General features: G+C 47.0%; 1 protein-coding gene across 3 annotated transcripts in view; it reads right to left on the bottom strand.

Annotated features, from left to right (window-relative positions):
- The window catches only part of RNF216 (ring finger protein 216), a 72,454-nt gene that overhangs the window by 29,356 nt on the left and 24,207 nt on the right, over positions 1 to 18,891 (bottom strand). For all 3 annotated transcript variants that reach the window (XM_070954879.1, XM_070954880.1, XM_070954881.1), the window contains 3 exons: positions 16,784 to 16,921; positions 15,439 to 15,587; positions 14,028 to 14,106 (listed from right to left, as the gene is read on the bottom strand). In XM_070954879.1, the coding sequence (XP_070810980.1) occupies positions 14,028 to 14,106; positions 15,439 to 15,587; positions 16,784 to 16,921 (366 nt within the window). The remainder of the gene's footprint in view (positions 1 to 14,027; positions 14,107 to 15,438; positions 15,588 to 16,783; positions 16,922 to 18,891) is intronic.

Raw genomic sequence — 18,891 nt, 5'->3', positions numbered from 1 at the left:
TAATTGTTTTTTAATATTTGTCCTGCATGTTTTTTAATTCTGGCTGTACACCGCCCTGAGTCCTCAGGGAGAAGGGTGGTATAGAAATTCAATAATAAATAAATAAATAAATAATAAATAAATAAATAAATAAATATTTTATTCGAGAGAGGCAAAGACCTTGAGCTGGCCTTTGGCACCTCTGTTAGAAGAAAAAAGAACAAGAGCCAGCCAGCTCCCAAGATGGCCTCTCCTTCCAGCCAAACACGAGGGCGGTTTAACCTTGAATCCCCCAACTTTGTTAACCGTTCCGCTTAAAACTCCTCCTGCATTATTGATGGCGGCGCATCAAGTCCAGCCATCACGCTGACGTTTTAAAACTGCTCTTGGTCGGGGAAAGAGAGCAAGCAACCCCAGCGCTCTCACTAAAACATAAGCCAGCCCAAGAAAATAACGGAAGAGCCGTGTAAGGAATGGCGAAATTAAGGCCTCTCGGTCAGCGGTGAAAATCCTCCGAGTTTTGCCACCGGTTCGCTGCATGTGCAAATGTGCTGCACACCAAACACGTGCTTTGCATGCGCAAGCACGGTACACACCAAAGGCACACTGCACGCACACTGCACGCCAAACACATGCATGCCCACCGCAGGCGCTACCATAGAACAGTGTGTGTGTGTGTGTGTGTGTGTGTGTGTGTGTGTGTGTGTAACAGCTGTGCGCGCAATTTAGATTCGCTAGAAAGCAGCGAATGTAAATCGTGCGGCACAGCTGATCGTCGGAAATACCAGTTCCAATGAACTGGTAGCGTTTTTTTTTACTACCGGTTCTCCCGAACCGGTGCGAACCGGTAGCATTTCATCCCTGCTCTCGGTCCATCAAGCAACACCAGCATTTAAGAGCTTCTAAAGATGGTCAACAGCTCTCTTGAGGTCCTGAAGGAACAATGGCTCCCTGAAAAATTGCTTCCGTAAGAAGGCTCTTATTCGTAGCCATCTGTCTGCAGATGTGAACCAGAAAAGCAGGATGGAACATACGTTCTTCGAATCTTGGCTTCTATGAACGGGGGGAAGAATACGCGGAAACATGGAAAGGACCTCCATCTCAGACCACAAGAGGTTTTTTTTTTAAAAGATCAAACGTCAAGATATTTAATTGGCGAGGGGATCGTCACGCAAGGAAATGATAACCAGAGGGCTTGGTTGATGTACTGCTCGGGTTCACAACATCAAGCGGCCTTGGCTTGAGAGTTCTGTAATTTTTAACTACTGTGGCTTGTTAAGCCATGATTTATGGTTCCGTGGGGCATGTTAGCTAAGCCGCTGTGAATTTATTCATTAAATCTTACGTTATAACTGTAAACAGTTGCTGAATGCCTTGAGGGCCAGTTGGAGATTATAATCGGGGATACCTCGTTCATCTAGGGCTGGTTCTGAAGGCTCCCCAAAAGTTGTCTTACAATTTATTTATTTATTAGTTTGATTTATATGCCGCCCTTCTCTGGAGACTCAGAGCGGCTTACAATGCGTTAAGCAATAGCCTTCATACTTTTGTATATTTATACAAAGTCATCTTATTGCCCCCACAATCCGGGTCCTCATTTTACCTACCTCGGAAGGATGGAAGGCTGAGTCAACCTTGAGCCTGGTGAGATTCGAACTTGCAGAAATTGCAGGCAGCTGGAAGCTAAATACTACTTTAACAGTAGTTTAGTCCACTGCGCCACCAGGTTCTTATCAATTGCTGCAGAACCAATCAGATCTACTTGCATATTCAACTTTAGCTCAAACAAAGTCCTTGATAACACCATTTTTTCCCCCAACTAACTCTGTCCTCTCCAAAAGGAGAATATTCGTAGCTCGGGGTTGACATGAGAGATCCTTGGTGCTCTCTGAGCTTGGTGGTTTTTCTTGTAGACGTTTCATGACCCAAGCAGCAGCACTGATGATGTTGCCTAGTTGGGTCATGAAACGTTTGCAAGAAAACAAGCAAGCTCAGAGACCCTCTATCTCCACCCTCTTTCCTTTAATTCTTGTAGTTGGGACTATCTAGTTTATCTCTGGAGAATACACAGACTCCAAGGTGCAGGCTTCGTCCAATCCTAATCTTCTCTCTTTCTACCTCCAACTCATAAAGACACCTGAACAAGATGCGTTGATGTTCTTCAGAAGCTTCCAAGCGCCCCTCTCTCTATTGGTAGACCCTGTCATCTGCACCTCTATAACTGTCTGGTTTGGCTCTGCAACCCACCAAGACAGACACAGACTTCAGAGGATCATTAGAACTGCAGAGAAAACAATGGCTACCAACCTGCCTTCCATTGAGGGTGTGTATACTGCACGAGTCAAAAAGAGGGCTGTGAAAATATCTACAGACCCCTCGCATCCTGGACATCAACTGTTTCAACTCCTACCCTCAAAACGACGCTATAGAGCACTGCACACCAGAACAACTAGATACAAGGACAGTTTTTTCCCGAACGCCCTCACTCTGCTAAACAAATAATTCCCTCAACACTGTCAAACTAGTTACTAAGTCTGCACTACTATTAATCTTCTCATCGTTCCTATCACCCATCTCCTCCCACTTGTGACTGCATGGCTGTAACTTGTTGGTGTATCCTTATGATTTATATTGTTTCCTAGTATGATTCGATTGCTTATTTGTACCCTATGACTGTCATTAAGTGTTGTATCTTATATTTCTTGACGAATGTATATTTTCTTTTTATGTACACTGAGAGGATATGCACCAAAGACAAATTCCTTGTGTGTCCATCACACTTGGCCAATAAAAAACTTCTCTCCTCTCCTCTCCTCTCCTCTCTTATTCTTCTATTCTATTCTATTCTATTCTATTCTATTCTATTCTATTCTATTCTATTCTATTCTATTCTATTCTATTCTATTCTATTCTTGCTTACAAAGGAGACACACACATATATACACACACACTCACACTTAAGAGTTAAACTCTAAGTGCAAAGGAAGCAACACCGAATTTCAGGTCCTCCCCGAGCTATCACTTCCTCCTTCTGCTCCACAATGTTCCCCTCTGAAGAAAGGGGTTAAGCAAGACAGCTGGACTTAATTCTGTGACCAAATTAGGAAACAAATGACAAAGGGCTCTCTAAGATCATCACAAGACACACTGTGGCCCAGAGCTTCGCTTTGGCCTTTCTGGCTGGGAGTGCAGAATGCAGCAGCTGGACGCTGCCCACGTGAGGCCCAGCCGTCCGAGCATAGCTGTGGAGGCAGACTGGCAGCCCCAGAGCTGACGGTGGCTGAAGTGCCTTCTTCAATGTTCATGGAGGCCACCGAGGTTGGCCTCCATATCGCATCCCTCTAGAACAGTATTTCTCAAGCTTGGAAGCTTGAAGATGGGTGGACTTCAACTCCCAGAATCCCCCAGCCAACACTGCTCTAGAAACTCCATATCCAAGAGCAGGATAGCAGAAAAGTACAGGTAGAACACAATGGAGCCCAACTTTTACGTTGCTCAGTCACCACAATTGTTGAGTGAGTTTTGCACCATTTTATGACTTGCCATAAGGGTCGCGCGGTGGCTCAGCGGCTAAGACGCTGAGCTTTGTCGATCGAAAGGTCGGCAGTTCAGCGGTTCGAATCCCTAGTGCCGCGTAACGGGATGAGCTCCCGTGACTTGTCCCAGCTTCTGCCAACCTAGCAGTTCGAAAGCAGGTAAAAAACAATGCAAGTAGAAAAATAGGGACCACCTTTGGTGGGAAGGGAACAGCGTTCCGTGGGCCTTTGGCGTTGAGTCATGCCGGCCACATGACCACGGAGACGTCTTCGGACAGCGCTGGCTCTTCGGCTTTGAAACGGAGATGAGCACCGCCCCCTAGAGTCGGGAACAACTAGCACAGATGTGCGAGGGGGACCTTTACCTTTATCTATGACTTGCCATAGTCGTTAAGTGAATAACTGCAGTTGATAAAGTTAGTAACCCGGTTGTTAAGTGAAATCTTGTTATTCTATGAAACTCAACGGGGGAAGGCAGACTCACTTAACAATCACGTTGCTGACTTCACCTGTGCAGAGGTTCGCTTAACAACGGCAGCAAGAAAGATCTTTTAACTTAGCAACTTTCTCGTTCGGCAACGTAAAATTTCCAGGCTCAATGACGGTCGCAAAGTCGAGGATTACCTGTTTAATCCTACCCATACGGGCTGTTCGAACACTTAACGAAGTTCCTACTATCTCGCCTTCTCCTTGGCCCGAAACAAGAATGACCTCACTCCAGAGAAAGTAACTGAAGCCGTTTCTCCCCCCCTCGGAACGTAAACATTTCTGCGGGCCGCTTGGGATAACTTGCTAGGGAGGTTTCACCCTTTGAAGAGGTGTGCACGCGTTGTCAGGACACGAAGCAAACCCACAACCTGCGTGGCGGAATTGGGAACCCTGGTTCAAGTTAGCCTGGAACTCTCCCGGGGGGGACGCTGGAGGAAAACCGGATATTCTCGCCTCTCCTTGGGGGGGGGGGGGGGGAAAGCAGATTTATCATGATTAAAAAAAAGGCTGTTCTGCTAACGGGTTACAAATTCTCCAGGTTGCAGATACAACGAAAGTTCTCCGGGAGCAACGGAGGAGAATGAGGTGTGCGAAGACTAGGCGACGAGGGGAAGGTAGTTAACTCTGCATTTTTTGCAAACTGTACAATTCTTGCAGACGGCGGACTGTTGCAGGGAGGGGCTGCCAAGCCACGTCTGATATTCTAGCAACGGAGGAAAAGGAGTCCTATACGCTGGGAGGGGACGTGGTGAGCTTCAAAAGGTGAGTGAATGAGGTGAGTCATTTCCCCGATATCAGCCTTTGGCTCACTTTATTTATTAGATGTCACCCTGTCTTTATTTTTTTATTTATGTACAGATGGCTCAGGGTGGGGGAATATAGATAATAATACTCCTTTCTCTCCCCGTTTTCCCCACAACAACCCTGTGAGGTGGGTTGGGCTGGGGGTGGGGGAATGGCCCAAAGTCACCCAGCTGGCTTCCATGCCGAAGGCGGGACTAGAACTCACCATCTCCTGGTGATTAGTCCAAACTCATCCAGTGACTTTCATGCCTAAGGTGGGACTAGAACTCCCAGTCTCCTGGTGATTGGCCCAAAGTCACCCAGCTGGCTTCCATGCCGACGGCGGGACTAGAACTCACCGTCTCCTGGTGATTAGTCCAAACTCACCCAGTGACTTTCATGCCTAAGGTGGGACTAGAACTCCCAGTCTCCTGGTGATTGTTCCAAAGTCACCCAGCTGGCTTCCATGCCGAAGGCGGGACTAGAACTCACCATCTCCTGGTGATTAGTCCAAACTCATCCAGTGAATTTCATGCCTAAGGTGGGACTAGAACTCCCAGTCTCCTGGTGATTGGCCCAAAGTCACCCAGCTGGCTTCCATGCCGACGGCGGGACTAGAACTCACCGTCTCCTGGTGACTGTCAAAAAAGCCACCCGTTCATGCTTGAGGCAGGACTAGAACTCACTTTCTCCTAGTGATTGGCCCAAAACCATTCAGTTGACTTTCATGCCTAAGGCTGGACTAGAACTCACACATCTCTAGAGACTGGTTCAAAGTCACCCAGATGGCTTCCACGCTGGGATGGGGAATTCTGGGAGTTGAAGTCCAGACATCTTAAAAGCTGCCAAAGTTGAGAAACACCAGTTTATAATCCTCCCCAACTCTATGGCTGAAACGTTACGGGGGAGGGGGGGAAGCCCCCAAAGCAGTATTCAACTTTGACTGGCCTAACAAGGTAAAGGTTCCCCTTGCACATATGTGCTAGTCGTTCCCGACTCTAGGGGGCGGTGCTTATCTCCGTTTCAAAGCCAGAGAGCCAGCGCTGTCCAAAGACGTCTCCGTGGTCATGTGGCCAGCATGACTCAACGCCAAAGGCGCACGGAACGCTGTTACCTTCCCACCAATGGTGGTCCCTATTTTTCTACTTGCATTTTTTACCTGCTTTCGAACTGCTAGGTTGGCAGAAGCTGGGACAAGTCACGGGAGCTCACCCCGTCCCGTGGCACTAGGGATTCGAACCGCTGAACTGCCGACCTTTTGATCGACAACAAACAGCCCCCCAAATAACAGCGTCTCTAGGTCACTGTCCTTCTAACCTTTTGCCCTGGAAATGAACAGGCCATTAAGGCAGGACCTCACCCTGTCTGGACATCGGCTCTTCCCCATCTGGGACCCTGATTTTAGAGAAGCCGAAGCAGCTCAGCCATGACTTCATGCTGACAAACCCAAGCCTCTTTCTGCCTTAAAAAAGTCGCTAGGAAGGTCAACCACAGCTTCCTGCTTGAACAAGCCCTGAAAAAGCTCGGCTGGAAAGACGGACAAACAGCTTTGCCTCTTATGGATATATTTTTTCTGACTTGATCCGGCACCGAAGCCGAATCATCTTCTCGCTGGATGGCTATATATGGAAGGAAGAGTAAGGCAGAACCTCCATCAATCCCCCCCCCCTGCGAAGTTTCACTTCCCAAATCTGCCCCGATCTATTTTTAATTCCAGGTTTTTTTTAAAAAAAAAAAAATCTTGTTTTTGGAAGGTATGGGATAGCGCAAACCCCCGCTAATAAATGCTAAGTTTGGACAGAGAGAGAGAGAAAAAAGAATATATATTTTTTTTTAAAAAAAAAAGAAAGAAAGAAAAGAAAGAAAAAGGGAGGAGTGCGGAGAGGATCAAGGCAGCCTTCTTCCTGAGAAGTCAGATCCCAAATATGTTGAGCCTCTTGCGGCTGTTTTGGAAAGGGCTCGAGTTATTCAGCCTTTCGGGATTTAAGGATTGTTACACGATTTACATCTGAAAGGACTCTATTGTGGGAGGGGGGAAAAAAAGAAAAGCTCAGCTCTAGTTCGAAAGAAGAAAAAAAAAAAACCAGGAAGAGCTGAGCTACGGAATGTCTGAAAACGTTGTCTGAAAAACGAGGGTCTCCCGCTTGAGTTTGGGGGGGGGGGCGTTGGTCTAGACCAGGGGTCTCCAACCTTGGCAACTTTAAGCCTGGAGGACTTCAACTCCCAGAATTCCCAGAAGCTTTGCTGGCTGGGGAATTCTGGGAGTTGAAGTCCTCCAGGCTTAAAGTTGCCAAGGTTGGAGACCCCTGGTCTAAAAGAGCTCCAAAGGTCCCTTCCGATTCTTGTTATTCGGGTTTTCTGCAAAACCGTTTTGACCGGAGTAGAAAGAAAAGAGACATATTGCTGGAGAAAAGCGAGTTATTCCATAAGAGAGGAACATCTGGAAAATGGACAACATCTGGTTAGCAAGATTCCGACTTCACCCCCCCCCAAGGAGACAGTTACGGATCTTTAAAACGAGCTCAGTTGCATGCAAATTGCTTCCTTTCCAGTCCAGGTGCCAAGAAGGTGTACACAAACACACAAAATATTCCCTGCCACCAAATCCCATTGTTCTGATTTATTATTCCTGGTTCTCTGCTTGGCCCATAGCATCAACCGCAGGAGTGAGCTGCTGAGGGTTCGCGAGAACCTCTAGTTAAGATTCTGTGCAGTTCGAAGAACCCCCAAATCCCACTCCTGGCTTTTTTTTTTTTACTTTTAAAAGCATTTTTACGGCCGAAGTTGTTGTAGAAAAAATGCTTTTAAAAGTAAAAAAAAAAAAAAAGCCTCTGATGATCGTGCGGCTCAGCTGGGATCATCAAAGGCTTTTAAAAGAAAAAAAAAAGCCTTTTTTTTCTTTTAAATACCTCTGAAGATCCAAGCCGAGTTGCCTGATTGGCAGAGGGTTTTTTTAATTTCAACTAAATCTGACCCTCTCTCCTACTCCTCTTTCCCCTCCCTTTTCTTCCTCTCCCTTTGCCCTTTCTTCTATCTGTCCCTCTCCTCCTCTCTCTTCTCCCTTCCTACGGAGAGATGAACCGGTTTTTTTTTGCTGCCGATTTTACCGCGGACGACAGCAACCTAACGCTCCGGAACACCAGTCTTAGGCCTGGCCAGGAAACTCACACATACACATACACACACACAAAAGAGAGAGCACAATTTCTGACTCAAGTCTTTTTCTCTTCTCTTTTGTTTCCTCCCTGGTTAGGCTTTCAGCAACACCACGAAAAATCTGCTGTCCTTTTAAGGTAGAAAAATGCCTGCCCCGACTGGGCGGGGTGGGGTGGGGTGAAGAAGAGCCAACGCAGGCAGAAAACTTCCTTTTTCCTGCGGCTTTGGCAAAGGCTCAACGGAGCTGTGTTCTAGAAGGGGAACTCCACATCAGCAAGTAGAGAGAAAAGGGGGAAGGGGGGGCGGGCGGTGGGTGGGTGGGTAGGAAGGCAGAGCTTTGCAAAATCAAGACAAGTGGTTTCTCAGGAGGAAAAAAAAAAGCCACTCTTTATGGGGGTGGCTCGGTGGCTAAGACGCTGAGCTTGTCGATCGGAAGGTCGGCCGTTTGGCGGTTCGAATCCCTGGTGCCGCATAACAGGGTGAGCTCCCGTGACTTGTCCCAGCTTCTGCCAACCTAGCAGTTCGAAAGCACGGAAAAAAAAAACCGCAAGTAGAAAAATAGGGACCACCTTTGGTGGGAAGGTAACAGCATTTGGTGTTTAGTCATGCCAGCCACATGACCACGGAGATGTCATCGGACAGCGCTGGCTCTTCGGCTTTGAAACGGAGATGAGCGGCGCCCCCTAGAGTCAGGAACGACTAGCACAACCCCCCCAAAAAATAAGCCCTCCCCGAAAATATTTTAACGCAGAGCTGGAAATCAGGTAAGACAACAAGAGGAGCCCCGTCTTCCTCCACGCGCCCCAAAATAAGACCTCCCCAAAAATAAGGCCGAGTGTTTATTTCGGGGTTCAAAAAAATATAAGACAGGGTCTTATTTTCGGGGAAACATGGTAAGAAGAGGTGAAAGTCCAGAGCTGCCGGACACCAAGGTAAATCAATCACCTTTGCGTACAGAAGGTCTCGCGTTTAAACCCTTCGACCGAACGTAAGAGGCCCCAAGGCCAGGCATTGCAGCACTGAAGTGAAAAGGAGGCACTCTTAATCCCAACGGTTTGAGCTCAAAATGCTCCACCGAGCAACGTTGAGTCATTCAAAGCAAGTTTCTGGCCACAGGAGTTTTGCTGCATCCAGCTTCGTTTGGTATGTTAGCCGTGCCTCCTTTCCAGTAACGAGATAATTGAGGTTTAATTAGAATGATGGCGGCAATTAGTCTCTCTTAGCGTGGAGGGCTCACTAGAGCGTTGGTGGGAGCAGGAAAAAACAGCAAAAGAAGCTGCTTTTAGGAAATAAGCAGGGGACGGCTGTTTGTAGTTCAGCTCGTTTTTTTTCTGGAGGGGCGTCTGTGCAATAGGGAACGAATGTTAGGATTTTGACCCTTAGGGGTGCCCCCAATGGTCAAGAGATGACCAACTCTACACATATCTAATAGAAAGAATAGAGTAGAGTAGAGTAGAGACTAATAAAATGTAGAATATATAAAATATATAGAATAGAATAGAATATATAAAATAGAATAGATTATATAGAATAGAATAGAGACTAATACAAGGTAGAATAGAATAGAGTAGAGTAGAATAGAGACTAATACAATGTGGAATAGAATATATAGAATAGAATAGAAAATATGAAATGGAATGGAACAGAATAGAGAGTAGAGAGTAGACGGTAGAGAGTAGAGAGTGGAGTGGAGTGGAGTGGAGTGGAGTGGAGTGGAGTGGAGTGGAGTGGAGTGGAGTGGAGTAGAGTAGAGTAGAGTAGAGTAGAGTAGAGTAGAGTAGAGTAGAGTAGAGTAGAGTAGAGTAGAGTAGAATAGAATAGAATAGAATAGAATTAGACACTAATACAATGTAGAATAGAACAGAACAGAACAAAACCAGAACCAGAACAGAATAACAGAGTTGGAAGGGACCTTGGAGGTCTTCTAGTCCAACCCCCTGCTTAGGCAGGAAACCCTCCACCACTTCAGACAAATGGCTGTCTAATCTCTTCTTAAAAACTTCCAGTGTTGGAGCATTCACAACTTCTGGTGGCAAGTTGTTCCGCTGATTAATTGTTCTAACTGTCAGGAAATTTCTCCTTAATTCTAGGTGGAGAGTACAGGTAGCTCCTGACGTACCACCATTCCTTTAGCGACCGTTCAAAGTTCCAACAGCACTGGAAAAAAAAAGCGACTCATGACCATTTCTCACCCTCATGGCCGCTGCAGCATCCCCATGCTCAGGTGGTCAAAATTCAGAAGGCTTGGCAACTGACTTGTCCTTGTGACGGTTGCAGCCTCCCAGGGGATCCCCCTTTTGCGACCTCCTGACCAGCAAAGTCGACGGGGAAAGCCGGATTCACTTAACCACCGTGGCAAGAAAGGTCGCGAAACGGGGCAAAACCCACTTAACGGCTGCCTCACTTAGCAACCGAAACGTCGGGCGCCCTTGGGGTCGTAAGTCGAAAACGACCGACATTGTCGTGGTTGCCAGGCGAGGTGAAAGGGAGTTGGGATAGATAGATAAATAAATAAATAAATAGTTAAACGACCCGTATTCTTGGCTTCTACCCAGCCTCACAAAAGGAAGATGGGCAAACTACTCTCTCTTTCATAGATGAATTATCACCATGGCAACCGCATCCTTCACCTTCTGGTCCTTCCCAGCTCAATGGGAAACGCTGCAGTGACTTGTGCTGAGACTGCAAAACAGAAACAAGACTTTTCGGGCCCATACGGGGAAACTGCACCGAAACTGCTGCCGTGGTCGGCAAGTTTACCGCCGTTGTTGAGAGAGACACAACACCACACATCCTTGACCGGTACGTGGCCGTCACATCTGATGAAGCTAAGGGGCCAACGCAGAGACTCACGACGCTTGCCATGTCTTTTGGGAAGTGGGGGTGTCACGTGATCCACCTCCTCTGCAACCTCCTGACGAGCGAAATCAACGGGGAAGCCAGATTCGCTTAACAACCGTGTGACTCATTTAGCAACGGCAGGGATTCGTTTGAAGCGCCGCGGCGAAAAAAGTCGAAAAATGGGGCAAAAGTCACTTAACCAATTTCTCGCTTAGCAACGTCAATTCCGGGGCTCCATTTGCGGTCGTACGTTGAGATGTACCCAGTCGTGGGATTCAGCCGGTTTGCACCAGTTCGGGAGAACCAGTTGTTAACTTTCTGAGCAGCTTGGTGAATTGCTTGTTGGAAGAACTTGCATCATTAGGGCAGAGAACCGGTTGTTAAAATTATTTGAATCCCACCCCTGGATCTACCCCGTATATCAGAAATCAAGCTTGATGAACAAACAACAGGGCAGGCTCGACATGCATTCGCGGAGAAGGAAATCATTCTTATTGGACTTCTATTTTATTTTATAAGCCAACATTGGAAAGAGAGAGAGAGAAAGGAAATCTGAGATTCAATGCACAAAGTTTTCCCCCTTCCTTTCTTGTCTTAGATGTGGCTTTCTGGATGAAAGCATCTGCTTTCTTGGTGTAACTACTAGGAACTTTAATTACATCCAAATTGGGAACACTGGTTCGAATAAAATACAGCCAAGAGTCGTAAAACTAAAACCTGATTTTGTTTTGCAAGTCCTTGTTTAAGTTAGCCGCAGTTTGTTAGACGCCAAAACAAGCCACGGGTCACTTATAATGAGGAATGGGTAGTAAACGGTGATTTATGTTGGATCCGAAGCAAAATTATTTCGGCCGGAGATGCTTGGATCCCGGCTTTCAAAGCTACTCAAAACGAGATTAAAATTAGAAACCCTTTTAAGGCTTTGGGGTATTTCAAAAGCAAACATTTATCGATTCAATACAATGCTGCTTCCTGCACCACATGGTTTTCCACTGCCATCAAAAGCCATAATAAAACAGTCAGATCTTTCGCCCCAGACTCAAATCAAGAGAGAAGTGGGTTCAAATCCTGAAGCCAACTCAATACACCGTGTTTTTTTTTTTTTTTTTGATAAACAGCTTTTTTTGCATTTAGAAAGAAGAATTCCTTAGAGAAAGGGTGAAGTTATACCAGGGGTGAAATCCAGCAGGTTCTGGAGAACCGGTAGCGGAAATTTTGAGTAGTTCGGAGAACTGGCCAATACCACCTCTGGCTGGCCCCAGAGTGGGGTGGGAATGGAGATTTTGCAATATCCTTCCCCCAGGAGTGGGGAGGGAATGGGGATTTTGCAGAATCCTTCCCCTGGAGTGGGGAGAGAATGGGGATTTTGCAGTATCTTTCCACTGGAGTGGGGAGGGAATGGGGATTTTGCAGAATCCTTCCCCTGGAGTGGGGAGAGAATGGGGATTTTGCAGTATCTTTCCGCTGGAGTGGGGAGGGAATGGGGATTTTGCAGTGGAGTGGGGAAGGAATGGGGATTTTGCAGTATCCTTCCCCTGGAGTGGGGAGGGAATGGGCATTTTGCAATATCCTTTCCCTGGAGTGGGGAGGGAATGGGGATTTTGCAGTGGAGTGGGGAAGGAATGGGGATCTTACAGTATCCTTCCCCTGGAGTGGGGAAGGAATGGGGATTTTGCAGTATCCTTCCCCGCTCCAGGGAATGGGGATATTGCAGTATCCTTCCCCCAGGAGTGGGGAAGGAATGGGGATTTTGCAGTATCTTTCCTCTGGAGTGGGATGGGAATGGGGATTTTGCAGTATCCTTCCCCTGCCACGCCCACTGAACCGGTTAGTAAAAAAAAAAATTTGAATTCCACCACTGAGTTATACCATACGACAGATAACTGAACAAAAGAGGTCTAAAATGCTGGTGTGGTTTATTTCGGGGTTGGTTTTTTTTTTTTAAATAGGAGGCTGCGTAGAATTCATTCCCCACTGTGGGTTAACCAATGGTGCCATCTAGCGGCTTCCATCCCTAAGTGGACTTTTGTGCAGTTGCACGCTTTTTAATCAATGAGAGTGTCCCATTAAATAAATAAATAAAAAGCTTTCATTGAGCAGATCCTTTTCCAGAGCTAAAAATAACCCCCATTCCTGGGCCAGCCAGCAATCTACGGCTGGCTCAGGAATTCTGGGAGTTGAAGTCCACGGGCTGCTGTAGTTGCCCTCCTCTGCTTTAAGTCATGGGGAAATAGGGGTGGGTTCTAAATTTTTTTTACTACCGGTTCTGTGGGCGTGGCTTATTTTGTGGGCGTGGCTTGGTAGGGGGGTGTAATGTGACTGGGTGGGCATGGCCAACTTTTTCTTTTTTCTTTTACTTTTAAAAGCATTTTTTCTACAACCTTAAGAGGTTGCAGGACAAAAAATGCTTTTAGACGCCTCTGACGATCAGGCAACTCAGCTGGGATCGTCAGAGGCTTTTAAAGGCATTTTTTTCCCCCTACAACCTCTTCGGCTGAAGAGGTTGTAGAAAAAATGCTTTTAAAAGCCTCTGATGATCCCAGCTGAGCCGCGCAATCATCAGAGGCTTTTTTTTTAAAATTTTTAAAAGCATTTTTTCGGCCGAAGAGGTTGTAGAAAAAAATGCCTTTAAAAGCCTCTGATGATCCCAGCTGAGCCGCGCAATCATCAGAGGCATTTTTTTTTTTTAATTTTTAAAAGTATTTTTTCGGCCAAAGAGGTTGTAGAAAAAAATGCCTTTAAAAGCCTCTGATGATCCCAGCTGAGCCGCGCAATCATCAGAGGCTTCTTTTTTTATTTTTTAAAAGCATTTTTTCGGCTGAAGAGGTTGCAGAAAAAAATGCCTTTAAAAGCCTCTGATGATCCCAGCTGAGCCGCGCAATCATCAGAGGCTTCTTTTTTTATTTTTTAAAAGCATTTTTTCGGCTGAAGAGGTTGCAGAAAAAAATGCCTTTAAAAGCCTCTGATGATCCCAGCTGAGCCGCGCAATCATCAGAGGCTTTTTTTTTTTTAAATTTTTAAAAGCATTTTTTCGGCCGAAGAGGTTGTAGAAAAAATGCTTTTAAAAATAAATAAATAAATAAAGCCTCTGATGAGGCGCCGGGGAGCTGCTCTTTCCGGTTTCCGATACTCCCCCCGCGTGCGCGCACATGCTCCCATTTCGGCACCTTGGTGCCAAAAACGTTCGCCAACACTGTGCTAGGCGAACAGTCGATTTGCTTTTCATAAACCGGCACAACCTACCTTCCTGCAGCATGGATTGGGACAGCTGAAGCGCTTCACCTCCTTGTCCAGGAGAGCCGGGAAGTTGCAAAAGGGACACCTAGAAACCAGAGAGAGAACGAGTGAGGGGCTTTGAAGGGGAAGCTTGTCGAAAGCAAGGCATGGCAATGGCGATGCCGGTTGAAATGCTGTTCTGCCCCAGCTACGGACCCCAAAGAACGCAGCACACACAAACTCTATACAAATGCTTATTTTACTCATATAACTCAGTCTTTATCAACCAAAGACTGTTAATAAACTGTCTTAACAGCCTACCAGAATTCTAAGATAAGGTAATCATGGTCTTACTAGAGTTGGCAGAAAGCCCCGAAGCAATTTTGCAGAGAATCTAGACACGAAGGAGAGTGAACTAAAGTTGTTCCCTACAGCTTGCTGCAATCGGCGTTCCTCCTTAAATAGGCTAAGGGAGTGGCCAATTAGCCCCAAGCCTTACTCTCGAGGAGACCTCCTTCTGAGGAGCCACTCCTGCCTTTTGGCAGCTCTGTGCGCCCATGCATTTAGAAGAGGCTCCTCCTCTTCGTCCTCTTCACATAAAGGAGCTTCTGGAGGTTCTGAAGGCCCTGGCTGAATCCCCGCCTCTGGCACCACGTCTTCTCCAGCCTCCTCACTGTCCGACTTGAGCGCCAGCTGCACAGGCTGCTGGCGTACCACCACACTAGCCTCCTCGCTGTCGGAATCAGCTACTAGCTGCACAGGCCGCTGACGGGCCACAACAAATGCGGACGTTAACAGCCATCCCAGCCTTCCTTCTCAGCGCAGGTAATCCTCGACTTACAACTCAACTGCTCAAAGTTATACCAGCACTGAAAAAAAAGCAAAACGACGAGCGGTCCTCGCACTTAACGATCGTTGCAGAGTCCCGAGGATCGCCTGTTGGTGACCTTCCCAGCCGGCTTCTGACAAACGAAGCCAATGGGAGAAGCCAGACCGCGCAATTTCACTCAACAACTGCAGTGATTTGCTCAACAACCCCCGGGACGCAAAGGTCGTAAAATCGGGCGACCTTTCTCGCTTAGCGTGGGAATTCTGGGCCCCGATTTGCGACGTTAAGGAAGGAAAAATAACCTCATTGAGGTTCCTGGCCGGTAGAGAGATCAGAGGGTCTGCAGAAAAGGAGAACGGCATCGAGAAAGAGGAAACAGATGCGTTGTCACACACCTGGTTTACAGATGCCTCTACGCAGACCAAGCTTTACCGAGCTCTTAAGAGCCAGGATTCGACATGTCTCCGACTCGTGATGTGGATTGGGGAGGCCCCACCAGCAGCCGTTACCACATAGAGAGCACCTTGAAAAGGTGGGAGGATGCTCCTAAGCCCCCCCCCACACACACACACACAAATGTCCCAATTCAGCCTGGACAGCGAGCTTTACCTGACAAGTTCATCCGCGCAAGCAGCCGCCACTTCCTCCTCAGCTTTCCTCTCGTAGTATTTACAGAGGATGTTTTCAGGAAGCACTTTCTCCAGTTCGGTGGCGGGGAAGGAACACGTGCAGCTCCCTTCCATGCAGCTGAGCTCCGACTGCGTTCAGGGAAGAAGGAAGAGGAGGAGGAGGAAGAAGAAGGGAGGACATGAAGGTTACAGGCCCCGAGTGAAGGTTGTGCATGTCAGGAGTTGGGGTGGCTCAGAATGCAGAACTGCTGGCAGACTATGCCCCACTGCCAGGAGTTCGATCCTGACTGGCTCAAGGTGGACTCAGCCTTCCATCCTTCCGAGGTGGGTAAAATGAGGACCCAGATTGTTGAGGGCAAGAGGCTGATTCTTTAAACTGCTTAGAAAGGGCTGCAAAGCACCGTGAAGCGGTATATGCTATTGCTTGGGAAGGAGGGAAGGAAGGAAGGAAGGAAGGAAGGAAGGAAGGAAGGAAGGAAGGAAGGAAGGAGGAAAATTGAAGACGAGAGGGAGGGAGGGAGGAAGCAAGGACAAGGAAAGAGGGGGAGGGAGGGAGGAAGGAAGGAAGGAAGGAAGGAGGAAAATTGAAGAGGAGAGGGAGGGAGGGAGAAAGCAAGGACAAGGGAAGAGGGGAGGGAGGAAAGGAGGAAAGAAGGAGAAAAATTGGAGAGGGAGGGAGGGAGGGAGAAAGGAAGGAGAAAAATTGGAGAGGGAGGGAGAGAGGAAGGAAGGACAAGGGAAGAGGGGAGGGAGGGAGGAAGGAAGGAGAAAAATTGGAGAGGGAGGGAGGGAGGGAGGGAGGGAGAAAGCAAGGACAAGGGAAGAGGGAAGGGAGGAAATGAGGAAAGAAGGAGGAAAATTGGAGAGGGAGGGAGGGAGAAAGGAAGGACAAGGGAAGAGGGGAGGGAGGGAGGAAGGAAGGACAAGGGAAGAGGGGAGGGAAGGAGGAAGGAAGGAGGAAAATTGGAGAGGGAGGGAGGGAGAAAGCAAGGACAAGGAAAGAGGGAGGGAGCGAGGAAGGAAGGAAGGAAGGAAGGAAGGAAGGAAGGAAGGAAGGAAGGAAGGAAGGAAGGAAGGAAAGAAGGAAATGAGAGGCAGGCAGGGAGGCATGTTTCATTACCCAAACGAGGTCACATCAGCAGTGTTAGTAATCCTCAGACTAGCACTGATGATGCTCCCTAGTTTGGATCATGAAACATCTGCAAGAAAAACACCAGGCCCAGAGAGCACCAAGGAACCCACAAGTCCTCCTCCTGACCTCCTTCCTCCCCCCTCTCCACAAATCCCAACTGCTTTGGGTGGTGCCCTAAAGAGAGGCTCCTCACCTTCCCGGAGCCAAAGACGGCCTCCTGAGCGTATTTTATTAAGCATTCCTTGCAGAACAGGTGTCCGTCGGCGCACTGCGTCAGCTCTTCGAACGCAAATTCCCCGTAGCAGCAGCGGCATTCGATCAGCTGGCCATCCTGAAAAGCAGACGCCAAAGGTGAGTTCTTAGCAACTGTAGTACAGTGGACTAAAGCACTGTTATTAACAGATTAACATCTGCTGCCTGCAATTACTGCAAGTTCAAATCTCACCAGGCTCAAGGTTGACTCAGCCTTCCATCCTTTCAAAGGTAGGTGAAATGAGGACCCAGATTGTGGGGGCAATAAGCTGACTTTGTATAAATATACAAAAGTATGAAGGCTATTGCTTAACGCATTGTAAGCCGCCCTGAGTCTCTGGAGAAGGGCGGCATATAAATCAAATTTAAAAAATAAATAAAAAACTGCCTAGAAGTGGCTCCCTTCTCTTGGCACAAAGCTTTAATGCAGAGAAAGGGACACCTGTGCGAGCCCACCTCAGGCGTTATCAAAGCCCGATCGGCTTCAAATGCACCTTGACAACACGAAACAAATATTTCATAGGCCCAATTTTGAAGAACAGGAAGCATCTGATAAACCATGGGTGGAAGAGGTGAAACAACCGAGTTAACCACGAACCAACATTGCTAACAAGTTGAACATTGAACATTGGGCGCTGTCTAACAAAATGAAATTCGATGGTGAAAAAAACAAAGGTTCTACATTTAAGCAAGAAAAACAAAATGCAACAGGTACAGTTTATGTGGCACCTCGCTCAATAGTAGTAATTGTGAGAGGGAACTTGGGGTCCTAGTGGACAACCATTTAGATATGAGCCAGCCGTGTGCAGCAGCTGCCAAAAAAGCCAACACAGTTCTAGGCTGCATAAACAGAGAGATAGAATCAAGATCACATGAAGTGTTAAGACCACTTGATAAGGCCTTGGTAAGGCCACACTTGGAATCCTGCATCCAGTTTTGGTCGCCACGATGTAAAAAAGATGTGGAGACTCTAGAAAAAGTGCAGAGAAGAGCAACCAAGACGATTAGGGGACTGGAGGATAAAACATAGGAAGAACGGTTGCAGGAACTGGGTATGTCTAATTTAATGAAAAGAAGGACTAGGGGAGACATGATAGCAGCCTTCCAGTATCTCAGGGGCTGCCCCAAAGAAGAGGGAGTCAAGCTATTCTCCAAAGCCCCTGAGGGCAGGACAAGAAGCAATGGGGGGGAACTAATCAAGGAGAGAAGCAACCTAGAACTAAGGAGAAATTTCCTGACAGTGAGAACAATTAATCAGTGGAACAACTTGCCCCCAGAAGTTGTGAATTCTCCAACACTGGAAGTTTTTTAAGAAGAGACTGGATAACCATTTGTCTGAAGTGGTGTAGGGCTTCCTGCCTAAGCAGGGGGTTGGACTAGAAGACCTCCAAAGTCCCTTCCAACTCTTGTTATTCTATTGCATTCTATTCTAAGTCCTTGTTAGATTTGTGCGGAGAACAAGAGAGAGAGAGAGAGAAGAACCATTGCAATACAGAGGAAAGGAAATCATGGCGCCGAAACAGACCCCTTGGAAGATAAGAGAGCTAAGGAAACAATATCAATTCTTCACCCACAAAACTAAATGAAAAAGGAATAAATTTTAGATGGCTGATCCCAGAGGGCACCTGAAGTCAATTGGAATACTAGAAAAATATAGATTGGACTCTACCCTTAAAGCAGAGGATTTTTACGAGAGGCATACGAGTATTTTTGAAGAGAAAACACAAGGTGCACAAGAAGATAAAGAATTCAAAAGAAAACACGTGGAGAAAAAAAAAACACATTGCTAACATGTCCTAGTCCTTGACTTATGACCATAACTAGCAAGGGGAAATTTGTCGTTAAGTGGTACACTTGTTAAGCGAGGTATCACAGGGCCACCCCTGGTTTTAGGCCCCTTTTTTTTCCAGCGGTCATTAAGTGAGTCACTGCAGTTATTAAATGAATTATGTGGTCGTTATGCAAAGCTGGCTTTCCCCATGAACTTTGCTTGCCGGTCGCAAAAAATGGCAATCACGTGACCCCATAAAATCATGTTGATTGCCAAGC

This window comes from Pituophis catenifer, unplaced genomic scaffold, assembly GCF_029215685.1.
Source record: "Pituophis catenifer annectens isolate HBS135680 unplaced genomic scaffold, rPitCat1.0.hap2 SCAF_16, whole genome shotgun sequence".
NCBI lineage: Eukaryota > Metazoa > Chordata > Lepidosauria > Squamata > Colubridae > Pituophis > Pituophis catenifer.
The sequence above is the reverse complement of the archived record's forward strand: the minus strand, read 5'-3'. Positions and strand labels throughout refer to the sequence as shown.